The sequence below is a fragment of the Penicillium antarcticum genome (genome assembly GCF_028974205.1).
Source record: "Penicillium antarcticum strain IBT 31339 chromosome Unknown utg000007l_segment0_segment0, whole genome shotgun sequence".
Lineage (NCBI taxonomy): Eukaryota > Fungi > Ascomycota > Eurotiomycetes > Eurotiales > Aspergillaceae > Penicillium > Penicillium antarcticum.
The window spans coordinates 600,524-613,057 of record NW_026695305.1 but is presented as its reverse complement, the minus strand read 5'-3'; the positions used below and the strand labels follow the sequence as shown (position 1 = coordinate 613,057).

Below are 12,534 nucleotides of genomic sequence, written 5' to 3'. Positions count from 1 at the left end.
CGATTCCCTATCCCAACGTGAAAGCCAGAGCCAACTACTATCCGAAAGCCAGTTTGGATCAGTTCTAGACCTTCCAGACCTTCCAACCCATCGATCGCGCGTGGCACCTCGGGCCCTAAACACTCTTACGCGAATCAAACCAGACCGTATTAACGAGTACATCATCTTCACAACTACAATGTCCGCAGAATTTATTCAGTGGTGGCTTGAAACCGACTTTGGTAAGAAGAAGCGGATCAACTGGGATATGAACCGTCGTGCAGAGTGCTGGAAAGGGTTTGAACAGGTTGCAAATGCCAAAGATGGGAAGCCAGGCGTTATATGCAAACGGTGCCGTACAATTCTTGAGCATCCAAGTACCAACCATACTGGAATCTCATCGATGCAGAAACATCTCGATGGGCTAAGGTGCCGACAGCGAATACCGAAGAGGGGTAATATCCAGCAACTACTTAGTGACGCGGTATGTTTAAACTAGCCTACATTTAATGTCAATACTAATACTGAATTCATTATCATTTAGGCCGAGAGAAGACCGGCGCCTACCTTTACCCAGCAAATATGGGAGCAGAAGATTCTGAACCTGATCACTGTATCGCATTTACCCTTCCTTTTCGTCGAGCATCAAGAATTCCATGACCTCCTTTCCTACGCACGGCTAGCACCCATACCACCAAGCGTTCCATCAAGAAAGGTGATTCGCGACCGCCTTCGGGGTTTCGTTATAGAACAACAACAGGAGACACTACAACAGCTTCCATCTAGTGCAAAAATGTCGATTGCGCTTGACTGTTGGACTTCTCCATTCCAGCAAGCATTCATGGCTATCACAGGATACTTCCTAGACCAGGAATGGGACTATCACGAGGTTCTCCTTGGGTTCGAGCCAATTTCTGGATCTCATACCGGAGTGAACCTCGGTAGGATTGTTCTCCAGATCCTAGAGAAGCACCAGATCGCTGACCGTATACTGGCGGTGACAACTGATAATGCGTCTAATAATAAGACACTTATCGCAGCGGTGAATGATTCGACTAAGACGCTACAATCTGAGACAGATTCTACGATTGTCCAAGTGCCTTGCCTTGCACATGTTATTCAATTAAGTCTAATTGATTTACTTGGTAAAATCAAGGCCTCACCGAAGAATGACAGTGCCGAGACAGAATGGTCTGAAGATCGTGTACGTTCACTTCGTGCGCGCCAGCGGAAACATGAGATCGCCGATACTCTAAATAAGGTCAGCTTAAAGCTTCTATTTACGAAGCATGATCCAATAACGCTAATCATCCTTATAGGTCCGCGGTCTTGCAGTTTATATCAACGGAAGCCCTCAACGCAAAGAAGCCTTCTTGAATCTTCAATCTAATAACGCTGGTATAAGGCTTCTCCCAATCCAGGATGTCCGTACACGATGGAATTCGACATTCCTGATGCTCCGGCGGGCGACAAGGCTTCATAACACATTCGACAAGTACTGCAAGGACTTTACCCAAACCCATTTTGCATTGAGTATCGAGGGGTGGCGACAGATTGACTATCTACTTTGCATTCTCCAGCCCTTTTTTACGCTTACTGCGCTAGTTTGTCGTACTAAAGACTCAAGTATCCACCTTGTCTTTAGGATTTATAACAAGCTTTTTGATCATCTTGAAAGATCAATACGTCAGCTTCGTCGAAAGAAAGTTCACTGGAAACAGCTGATGCTTTCCTCCCTTGAGGCTGCGAAGGAGAAACTGAAGAAATACTACGGCGAGACCGATAATATCGAAGGTAATCTCTATGCAATTGGGATGATCCTAGCGCCGTCGAGTAAGATGGAGTTCTTTTCAACAAGTGATTGGGACCTAGATCCTGAGATAGGAAAGGACTATAGAAAAGTATACCGCGAGAGTCTTCAGTCTCTCTTCGAAAGATATAGCCAACGTGTACCATCAGATATGATACAGCCTAATAGCCAGTTATTAATAACTGAATCGGAGCTAGAGAGGGCCCTTGACGGCGATTCTTCACCACGATCAATTGCTCCGCAGTACGACGAGCTCACCAAATATCTCCAGAGTGGTAAGTAAGCCTGCCTATTTTATGAATCATATAACTAACCTCACCTGATTAGATACTATTAAAGGATCCGTTCGGATCTTTTGGAAAGATCATCAGAGAGAATTCCCTGTTCTTGCAAGCATTACCCGTGATATTATGTCAATTCCAGCGACTGGTGCCGGAGTTGAGCGTCTATTTAACTCTGCCCGGGATGTATGCCACTACCGCCGGGGGTCGTTGAATCCAGAGACTATTCGTGATATCATGTTGTATATGTGTACAACAAGATTTGATATCAAGGAGGAGCAGCGGCTGATTCTCCAAGAGTATCTTTTAGACCATGAGATAGCAGCTTCGGCAGAAGCACTTGATGTCCAGACACATACCTTCGAGGCTATCAGTGATGACGAGGAGGAGGATGTTGAGTTGCGTCTTGACACACCGGCTGCTATATCAATTATGCAAACAACCCCGAACGCACCGCCACTATCAGCAGTCGCCGCTGGAAAGCGGTCTGCGGTCACTTCTAGTGGTGAGGAAGATTCTGATGCCGATGGATTTGCGAACCCGGAGGAGAACCTATCATTATCCTTCCCTGATACGCAGCATCGTGTATCAGGTAGGATACGGAAGAAGTCGAGACTACTGGATGGGTATATAGTTTGACTCTTGACTTAGAACCATGACTAGACACTGTGCTATAGATGTAATGTAAACCATTCAAAATTTAAACCTCTATTCGAGGATGAACCTATGGTATGCACTAAGGGGTGGATATGTACTGTAGTATCCTTCTGTAAGGCCATACAGTGATGGATTTTTAGTTTACAATTACAATGAAATACAGCCTGTTTTTACATAATTTATGCAATTGACGTCCAGTCACGTTTTTTACCTTTTTGTCATGTTTGACGACCCTCAGGGTCCCCGCGGGTAACCCTCATGAGGGTCGGCCTCGGCACGACCCTCCCCGCGGGTCCAGGTCTCGGACCCTAACCCTCCGCATGGGGAGGTGAGGGTCAGGGTCGTGGAGGGTACCCGCGGGTCCTAGCCAGGTCTAGATATCTATCTGCAATTTATACGGGCGAACGTAAAAAACACAGGCCCAACGAACAGTTCACAGTCTCCATTATTTCAGCTTTGAAAGATACATATGCCAAGTAAACACGATGTCAGACCACTAATCCGAAAAAAAGTTTTCCTCGCTTACTTCTGTAGGCAACGATTCGTCGGCGCCTGTCGTGGCGCCAATCAGAGGGCGAATGACAAATTCAGGAAATGAAAAGTTGCCCAAAGATAAATGCGGCGCTGGCCCTACCCTTCCTTACCTTAGCGCATTCTATTAGACTTGTCGGATTTTCTGAAATCGTCTAGCTTTTAGAGCTTCACGCTTCCGTGATGTCAGTAACTAAGCCCGAAATGGTAGCAAAAAGTAATGTATGCGGCAGTATGCCTTTCAACAGGCCTCACTTAGAATGGGCACTGTGTCCATCATTTTAATAAAAAAATACCGTCCAAATCCGAATTGAGAGACCGGCAGCAATCCTTGTTTTCCGGCGATATACGATAGTCGTCACGCCAATACCGGCTCGAGAATTCTGGCTCGTGTTTTAGGCAGTCTTTTGAACTTTGACGATCCGCGGGACTAGTGAGCGGGAGGAAGGGGGATTCGTGTTCGCTTCCGGAAGAATACTTTTGCCGGGAGCCGGGATCAGCTGACATCAGCCAAGAGAACCCGTCGATCGGGCTTGTCATGTTACAGTTGTCAGGGCCTCGGTCTTTTCTTTTCTACATATCGATGGCTGACACCAGCTTACCTGATTACAAAACTCTCTATCTGCAGGCGGAAGAGAGACGAAAGCAGGAGGCAGAAGGGAGGCGGCAGGCAGAAGAGCGCGAGAAGCGGGAAGCAGAAGGGAGGCGACAGGCAGAAGAGCGCGAGAGGCAGGCAGAAGAGCGCACCCGACAGACCACTTTCACAGAGCTCATTCAGCACTGCCATGTCCTTCTCTCCCGATCACTGAGAGTCGATTCACCATCTCGCTCAACAACTGGAAAAATACCTCTTCCCAAGGGAAAATACTGCCCAACTCGATTGGAACATTGGACCGACTGTCCAAAACAGCTCTCAGAGGTCTACGAGTCCGTCTGTCAATATCTTCACCCGGAGCGGGGACCGGAGCCTCGTCTGTTTTCGTCTGTGGCTGAAATAGAAGGGCTTGGCCGTCGATTTGCTCGCAGCCCACTGAGCAGCGAGCAAGAGCTTGAGGCCTATGAGCGATTTGGCGTTGAAGAACATGTTCACGATATTATAGCCGAGCTTTGCAAACTGCCAGCTGCTTGTGAGGAGTTCCGGCTCGGAGATGGAATCCAGTTTAGCAATCATAAGAATTCCCTGAACGAAAATGAACCCACGGAGGTTGAAGCAAACGAGCTACCCAGCACAAGTCAACCACGGCCTGACCAGTTCTGCATCAACCGTGTCGACGGTAACTCGACCACCATTCTGACGACTGTCGAGTACAAGCCACCTCACAAGCTGCCTACTGCAACTATGCGCATAGGACTTCGGCCAATGGACCTCTGGAAGGATGTGGTCCGAGCCAATAAAACATCAACCGACCAGGAAAAAAAGGTGAGGCACAACGCAGAGCGGCTCGTCTGCTCCGCCATTGTGCAGGAATACCATGTTATGATCCAAGAAGGACTCGAATATTCATATCTGACCAATGGGCTTACCCGCGTTCTCCTCCGTGTTCCGCCCGACCAGCCTAGCACGCTCTACTACTTTCTCTGTGACCCTCACAGCGAAATGACCCCAGAAAGCGATATTGCTTCCCGGCTATGGAAATCCTCTGTTGCGAGGGTACTGTGCCTTTGTTTGATGGCGTTCCGTTCACCTACCAGAGGGCAAGAATGGAGAAACCGAGCGCACCCAGATCTTCATACATGGCAAACAAGCTTTGACCACACACGCTCACAAATCCCAGGAAAGGAGCTACAGCAGATTCCCCACTCCGATAGCACCAACCCCGAATTTCCGAGTCCAGAGACTGGCTCATCCTATGCACTACCATCGTCATCTCCGTTACCAGCTCCCTCAGAGGGCCGTCGAGTGCCTACACGATCTCAAGCGAGCTGTGCACCTTCGGAGGTTCGACCGCGGTCGCAGTCACCTGGCTCGTCCGGCTCCGACACAAATCAAGCAACTGGCCATAAGCGCAGGATCAGTCAGGTCACGCCTTCACCGTCCGCTCGGCGATCAGGCCGCCAGCAAAGGGCAGGGCACGACCAAGACGATCATTCACAGCGCCGCGCCGCGCAATTCTGCACGCAACGGTGCTTACTTGGCTTGCAGACCAGGAAAGATCTGGATGAGTTGTGTCCAAACGTGGATCATCATCGCCGGGGCCAGACCGATCCGACTCAGCATCCGATATCGGCCGAGGACTTGATTTTTTCGTTGAAGAACCAGCTGGACGAGAACATAGATCGCTGCATACCCTTCGGCGGTTGCGGCTCATACGGCGCTCCGTTCAAACTGACCTGCATGAAATATGGCTACACAGTTATCGGGAAAGGCACCACTTCAGGGTTGTGGAAAGAAGTTTCCCGCGAAGCGGAGGTGTATCGAGTGCTGCGCAAGGTCCAAGGATCCGCTGTGCCTGTCTTCTTGGGTGCCATGGATCTGGCCAAAATCTATTTTCTTCATGGCGCTGGACAAATCCGCCACATGCTTGTAATGGGCTGGGGGGGGAAAGCACGGCGACGATGGAGCTGACGCAATGGCTTCGCCGCGAGATCCACAAGTCGAACAAAGAAATCAAAGCTCTCGGGATAATACATGACGACCTGAGGCGAGAGAATGTCCTCTGGAGTGAGGAGCTTGGGCGAGCTTTGATTATCGACTTTCACCGCTCTACATTGAAATGTCGCCCGACTCTTCAGCGACCGGGGACAGCAAAACGACGACTATGTCGAACAGAGGCAGGCGATGTAAAAAGTCTTCGTGTGTCATGAGAAGGAATTTCTCTTTCGGCCTGTTAAATATTTGAACATTCTCTTGCTACCTAGATTTCAGTTGTCGTCCATTTATTCAGAAGCGAAGTGCGCTCCTTCTATCTATGTTTTGACACCACCGAATTCTTGTGCAAGCTGGGTTTTAATGGGAAGCTGTTTTTCGACGACGCCATTTTGAAGCATCTAGAACGCTCATTTGATGCCACACTTATCGAAGACCGTCTGCCAAGATGAGAAATGATGTGCTGGCTATTACTGAACACGTCTAATAGAATCAGATGATTGATTATTTCAAGATCTGTAGAACGATCTTAGGAGTCTGCAATTGAGCTCTGGTGTAATACGACCGAGTTTGCCCAGAATACCATGCTATTGTGATATGAGGCCGGTCCAGATAAGGCACCAAGCCGCATCATGGGAATGAGTTCCGAAGTTGGTTTCCAATCAGCTTGTCAAATTGCTGTATATATAGGCTCAGGTATCCCTCGTAATTAACAAGCCAATTAGTACCCCCAGATAACAACAAAAAAAAAGCTGCCTATGCTCAAAAATACACTCAACTAGATCATACCTTTACCTATCAAGATTTAGCATCACGTTATTCAGCTGGGCCACGTCGAAAATGCGCCTAAGGAATGAATATTTAACACGGATTGTTTATAACATTGAAAAATCTTTCGATGCTTCGAGCCGGATTGTGAGAAGTATGTTATATGACATAGAGGGCGAAGAATTTCCGCGACGCCGTTTTTGGTAGTTTTGCACGCTTTGCAGCAAGCCACAGAATTGATATCCACTGTTGCCACCAGGAGCAATTGCAAGATCTCGTGCTGTCGGTATTCTATAGCCACCGTAATAGGTCGTTGGTTGTTCCAATCTGGATCGTTGACACATGCAGGAAACCGCTCCATCAGGTGTCGGATGACGCAACTCTTGCCCTGTATGATGGCCAAGGTGAGCCTACTTGGGGCCCGGCGAGAGCACGAGGCGAGCACACGGTCGTGCTGCATCAGGCAATCACCCACCTCAAGACTGTCTTTTTCAGTCGTGGATATCGGGGGTGTGCAGCATAGGCAGTACTCGAAAATCGGAGGGAGGTCATGGTTGTACATGTCCATGCTGAAGTGTCGAGCTGTTATGTTTTTGACGGACATGATGCTTTGAGCAAGATGCTGGACAATTGTAGAGATGGCTGTAGATGGAGACAGCGTCTAGAACAGAAATGAGGAGACTGGTAATGGATAGGATGATAGTATAGTCCCTCTTTATACCTAGATAATTCTATTTGTATACGCCAGTTTTCACGAATGTCCTTAGCATTCTCGATCGTCAGGATCTCATTGGCGAAGATGAAGTGACGCGCATTGCTATGACCATTATCTACCTCATGTCCCAAGCCCAAAATGGAGCCGAGAATGAGAAGGAACAGGAAATGATGTCGATCAAAGAATAGCTGTCGAAGACTTGCAAAGTGATGTGTCGAACTGAGGGGTGGTATTTTACCACTAAGAACAGGGATATTCATCAAGTACCCATTCTGTCTCTGTCTCTGTATGGTAAACGGGGTACGCTCGGCATACCAGCGTCGTAACACGCTAGGAACGACTCCTGAGATCTGTTAACGCTTCAACAGCAAGATCCAGATAGAACAACATCAATGCATCTCAATGGGACACCTCAATACTAGCACATACCAGTATCTGTCAATCCGACACCATACGATAATAGTATCATACAGGGTCATACCTGTTTCATGTAACTGTCAGATTACAGGTGTTCCAAGTGTTGTGGCTTATCTGTCTCAAAGCGGTGGCTGTGCAGTCTGGACAAAGCCCCTGTAATTACCTTACATCGGTAAATAACGAACAGTTGTATCGAATACGGGCCAAGAACATACCTACTAAGCTGATGACCGAAGTGGCCCGGCTATTTATCAATCGAGTCTGAAGGCGTAATTGCACTTTCTGCGAATTTTATTTTCTAAGATTTAATGTGTTTCAGAGATAATCCAATTATATGGGAGTAGGTTGTTGGGCCTTGTCCATATATCCACCGTAAGGGGATACAAGATGAAGTCCAACTGGTTTTCTATGAGCTCGTTCATTCCTATAGATCGTGCAAAATTAGTTTCGATGATGCGGCTTGGGTCCTAGTCTGCAAGAGCCTCAAGCCACAACATTCTTAACCCGTCATATGTAATCCAAAAGCACCGGCCTGGCAAACATAGATAATATACTAAGATAAACAAAACCTGTAGTCCAGATCTGCAATATGAAGCTGGAACGCCGAGGGCATAAGATAGAATACGGTCTTCTGGTTGTCAAGTCCGAACAGGTTGAAATTGCCACAGAATTTCGGTGTCAATTTATGTTGGTCATTATCAGGTGCGCTTCATGGCAGCGAAAGCGGAGACCCAATGGAGCGCATTGTCGTGAAGAGATTGAGGATCACTTTGTACGCACAAGAATTGAGCGTAGAAAGCTATTCAGTCGATGTTGGCAAGGGAGGACTCGCGTCTTCGCTCCAATAGATTAGCTCTTCCTGTTCTCTCAAATATCATGACTCGACTGAAAGCTTTCAAGTCCTACTACCAGAATAAGCATGGCAAGTAAGGTCCAGAGGCAAAAGGATGTCTATAAGTCAGAGTAGAATGATACAGACTGAAGACTGGCAAGCGAGGCTGATTATCGTAGCATGGCCGATAGTCAGATTAGACACGTGCTCATTAGTGATGGAATGGGCGAGGGCTCATTTCCATGCGTATTCGTGGCATCTTCAAATTTTCTCTTTCAGGTGTAATATTCCACCTGGGGCCTTCTGAGTTTCCGAAGTAGTACTATTGTGCCATACGAATCTCATGTAAATAAGTATCAGTTAGGTCAGTTTTGCGAAACGTTCAGTTATCTCACTGCCATCGGTCTATGTCGATGTCTAGCAAGATTGAGAAGGATGGGAATCATGGATCAAGCTCACTAGAGCGGGAGGGGCTATAGCTCAATCTGGGGAAGAACGCCATACCCGATATACTATTTGCGTCGGGGTAATTGACAAAACGAGCATGCGTAAGTAAAATGGGTTTTAGTACGTGTAATCAGACCGAGGAATCAAGCCAAGATCTGTTCTCTCTCAGATCTCAGTAGATTCCATGCTCCTAAATTCAGTCAGCCACAGGCACCCTGCAAATTCACACCCTCCCCTGGTACAAGAGTGAAAGTCACGTACATCTTCCCATTTTGCTCTTGACCTTATATAACAAACTTAGAGCTCGGGAATATGCAGGAAACGGCATTGCAACTCTCGTCGGACGTGAAATATTGGATATCGATCAGGTAGTCGGCTTTATTTGCGGCACCAGACAATCTGCATAATAGTTAGGCTTATACTTTGGCTGAGGGTTGGAAGAGACAGACCTGGATTACTGAAGTTGCTAAATTTATGAGCAGATTTCATGAGGCCTTGAGGAGGGATCGGTGTTTCTTTATATACATTGGCTCTCAGCATTAGCGGTACCAGTTCTCGCGAATGGGTACCAGCACTTGAGCTCCTAGGATCTATTTCTGTCACTCCGATCACATTGGTGGCACGAAAGGCCTGAGAGCTCCTAGGAAGTCCTATCAGAATTTACAGGACGAGGTATTTCTGATTGCTAGTTAGGGTATCTTAGCAAATGAGGGGCCACAATTTACGTCACGGGCGGCTAGATAATCCAATAGTCATGATCAATGAGTTTAGACTATTTTCGTAGACGTCGGATCGTCAGAGCTGAAGTCGTATTCCTAGGAGCAAGCGCAGGCAGCAAGAGCGATAATTCGTTGTTATTCAAGCGCAAAATAATTAAAAAAAGGAAAAGAAAAAGAAATCAAAATCAAAACTACATTGGGTTTGCAAACTATCCAGTTGGGCTTTTTTGAGATATGCTAGATATTGTAGAATCAAAAATCGAGGGTTGGATATTTTCCGCGACTGTTGTGACGGCATAGATCGAGACTCGGCGAGTTGAATAGTGGAATAGCCGCAGAATGGTAAAACCAACGAAAGTGGTCCTACGACAGGTTTCGCCTCCCAGCTGGAGGTGGAACAACCAGGATCGACCACCAAATTGATGACGCCAGCCTTTCGTTGAGGGGACAACGGTCAAGAGTTGTGGTGACCAACTACATTTGGATGGGGTTAGCGTGGTGCATTTTATTGAGGTGAGCTGCTGACTTAGCTGCTGCCGCGCTATGCTCAGGTCACGCTCAGTGAGCGGGATCGGGTTGCTCACTGAGCGTGACACGTGGCTTACATAACGATCAGGTGATACTCAGGGCGTGCTCAGTTCTACTCAGTGAGCAAAAAGCGGCATGGGGTGAGCACTAAAACGGAAAGGGAAAGCCAAGACTTGCCAGATATTATCCTGTCTATATGCTTATTTTGCCCTCTGAAACGGCGCCGCGTTCTACTTCCTGGCTAGGAAGCGAGCCTTGACTCGTGTTAATCGACCAAGTGGTGGTTGGTCGTGCAAGGTTGCGTTGCAACGCTCCCCGAGCTCGTGCTGATCCTAAGCTCCTTTCCACCCATGCAGCTATTGGCATTCGCTACTCATACGCTCCGCTCATCCACCATCGTAAGCCCATGACGAAGAATGTCTCATTCCCCGAATCTTTTTCGTGAGGGCTTGGAACTTTTGGTCGCATTGTATCCAGCGCTACTTTTCAGATGATGCGTTCTCAGTTGATTGGCCGTCAATGTCTGCGCCAAGGATTTCCCGTGCACGATCTTGTCGCAATCGCACTGTTTTGGCAAGACGGAACCAAGGGACCGAGGCTTCTGGACCCTCGCAGGCTCCGGAGCGGGTTGGCATTGTCGTCTGCACAGTGATCTCTTACCCGACTGGATACTGATGCGTACGCCAAGCAGCCCTTTCGACAAGCTCGATGCGTGGTGGACATTGAAAGAAGTTGTCATTCTTGGGGCTATATACTACGCCTTCTATATAGAGAATACTCACTAAAACATCAAGAGAGCTGCTGATAGAAGAGTTGTTCAAGATAGTACCTTGGATCACGCTGATACCCAATTGCTCATTGAACTAACACGTCACAGTATTCGCAGACGAGCTCGTATAACCCAAGCCGACGAAAGTGGCATAGTTCCAGTAATCAGCCTGAGTACCCTCTCCAGAAACAGTCGCATTGCCAAAGAACTTGGCAGTCCAGTACGAACTGCCTCGTGTGTACTTCTTCCACGCAGCGATGCCAGTCTGCAAATTCTTCTTCCGGCTCGAGAAAGTGTTGTCGATCTCGGCTTGAATGGACCATTCTCCAATGAAAACGGGGAACTTTCCATCTCCCGCCGCGGCCACCGCGTCCTGGCAAATGAAGTGAGTGAGATTTGCTGAGCTGGCACCACGGCCCGCGAAATAATAGTTATGGACATCGAACACCAGATTTTTGCCGGCAGCGAAGTTTGGTGACCAATATCTTTCACCCTTGAAGCTGCCCTGGAACATGACTGGGATTCGTGAATCGGCGGCTTCGACTTTTGCAATGACTTGATCGATGTATTCCTGGACCCATTTTGCACCGTCATCGGTAAGGCAGTAAGGGGTACCAAAGACTGTAATGTCCGGTACATCCACGGGTTCGTTGATTGGGGCAATCGTGAAGGACTCGGGAAATTGCGAGTTTGTCACGAAGCTAATCACCGAATCAATGACTTGGAAAGAATAATCGAGGGCTGTCGCATTGTTGAACCAGCCGTAGTGCCCTTCTGCTTCTCCAAATGCCATCCCGTTAACACCTCCAGGAAGAGAATGAATATCAATGATGATATGCATTCCATACTTGCTAATAGCGTACTTCGAGATGTTCTCGAGGAACGAGACTTGATTGCCACTGTAAAGCTGAGACCCAGGGACATTGGTCCAGGCAGCGTATGAGGTTGGGATACGAAGGGTATTGATACCCGCCGCAGCGAAAGAATCAATGTCGGCAGGAGTGATCCACGTAGCATACCGACGCTCAAGAACTGGTCCGCACTGGGAGCCTAGATTGGCGCAGAGGCCCCATTCATCCGGAGCTCCACCGGAATAAGTCGCCCACCAGGCGGTGTCAATGGTAGACTCCTGGACAAGCCAGCCTCCCAGATTGATGCCAGTGGCATGGAATGACTTCCAATCGAGGTAGCTCGAAACGGCCGCTGCATGAGCAGTTGATACAATGATCAGGGCGGAAAATAGTTTGAATGTCAACATCTTTCTTGTCCAATAGAGAATGTACTCGGTCAGATCACTCAGAATCGGTTGATGATCTGTAGATATCATTTTATGGGGCTGAACCCAGTTTTATATACCACAATGGATCGCTCTTCGTCATGTTCATAGCCCGAACTCGGATTCTGCATCCCGCACTTGACTAGGTGGTTTCAGTATTATCATTATGGTCGATTGTGAAGACGCTTGGCGAATTAGTGCGGCCCTGATCTTAGGCT

General features: G+C 47.9%; 2 protein-coding genes across 2 annotated transcripts; one reads left to right on the top strand and one right to left on the bottom strand.

The window, feature by feature from the left end:
• Window positions 1-3,841: 3,841 nt before the first annotated feature.
• Window positions 3,842-5,824, top strand: N7508_007424 (uncharacterized protein; the record flags this gene model as incomplete). The annotated part of the gene is made up of 1 exon (XM_058465488.1): window positions 3,842-5,824. One exon carries the CDS (start codon window positions 3,842-3,844, stop codon window positions 5,822-5,824), a length of 1,983 nt encoding a protein of 660 aa, XP_058317890.1.
• A 5,310-nt stretch (window positions 5,825-11,134) lies between these two features.
• On the bottom strand, window positions 11,135-12,298 carry N7508_007423 (glycoside hydrolase superfamily; the record flags this gene model as incomplete). Its single annotated transcript, XM_058465487.1, has 1 exon — window positions 11,135-12,298. The coding sequence occupies one exon, from the start codon at window positions 12,296-12,298 to the stop codon at window positions 11,135-11,137; it is 1,164 nt and encodes a 387-aa protein (XP_058317889.1).
• Window positions 12,299-12,534: the final 236 nt, after the last annotated feature.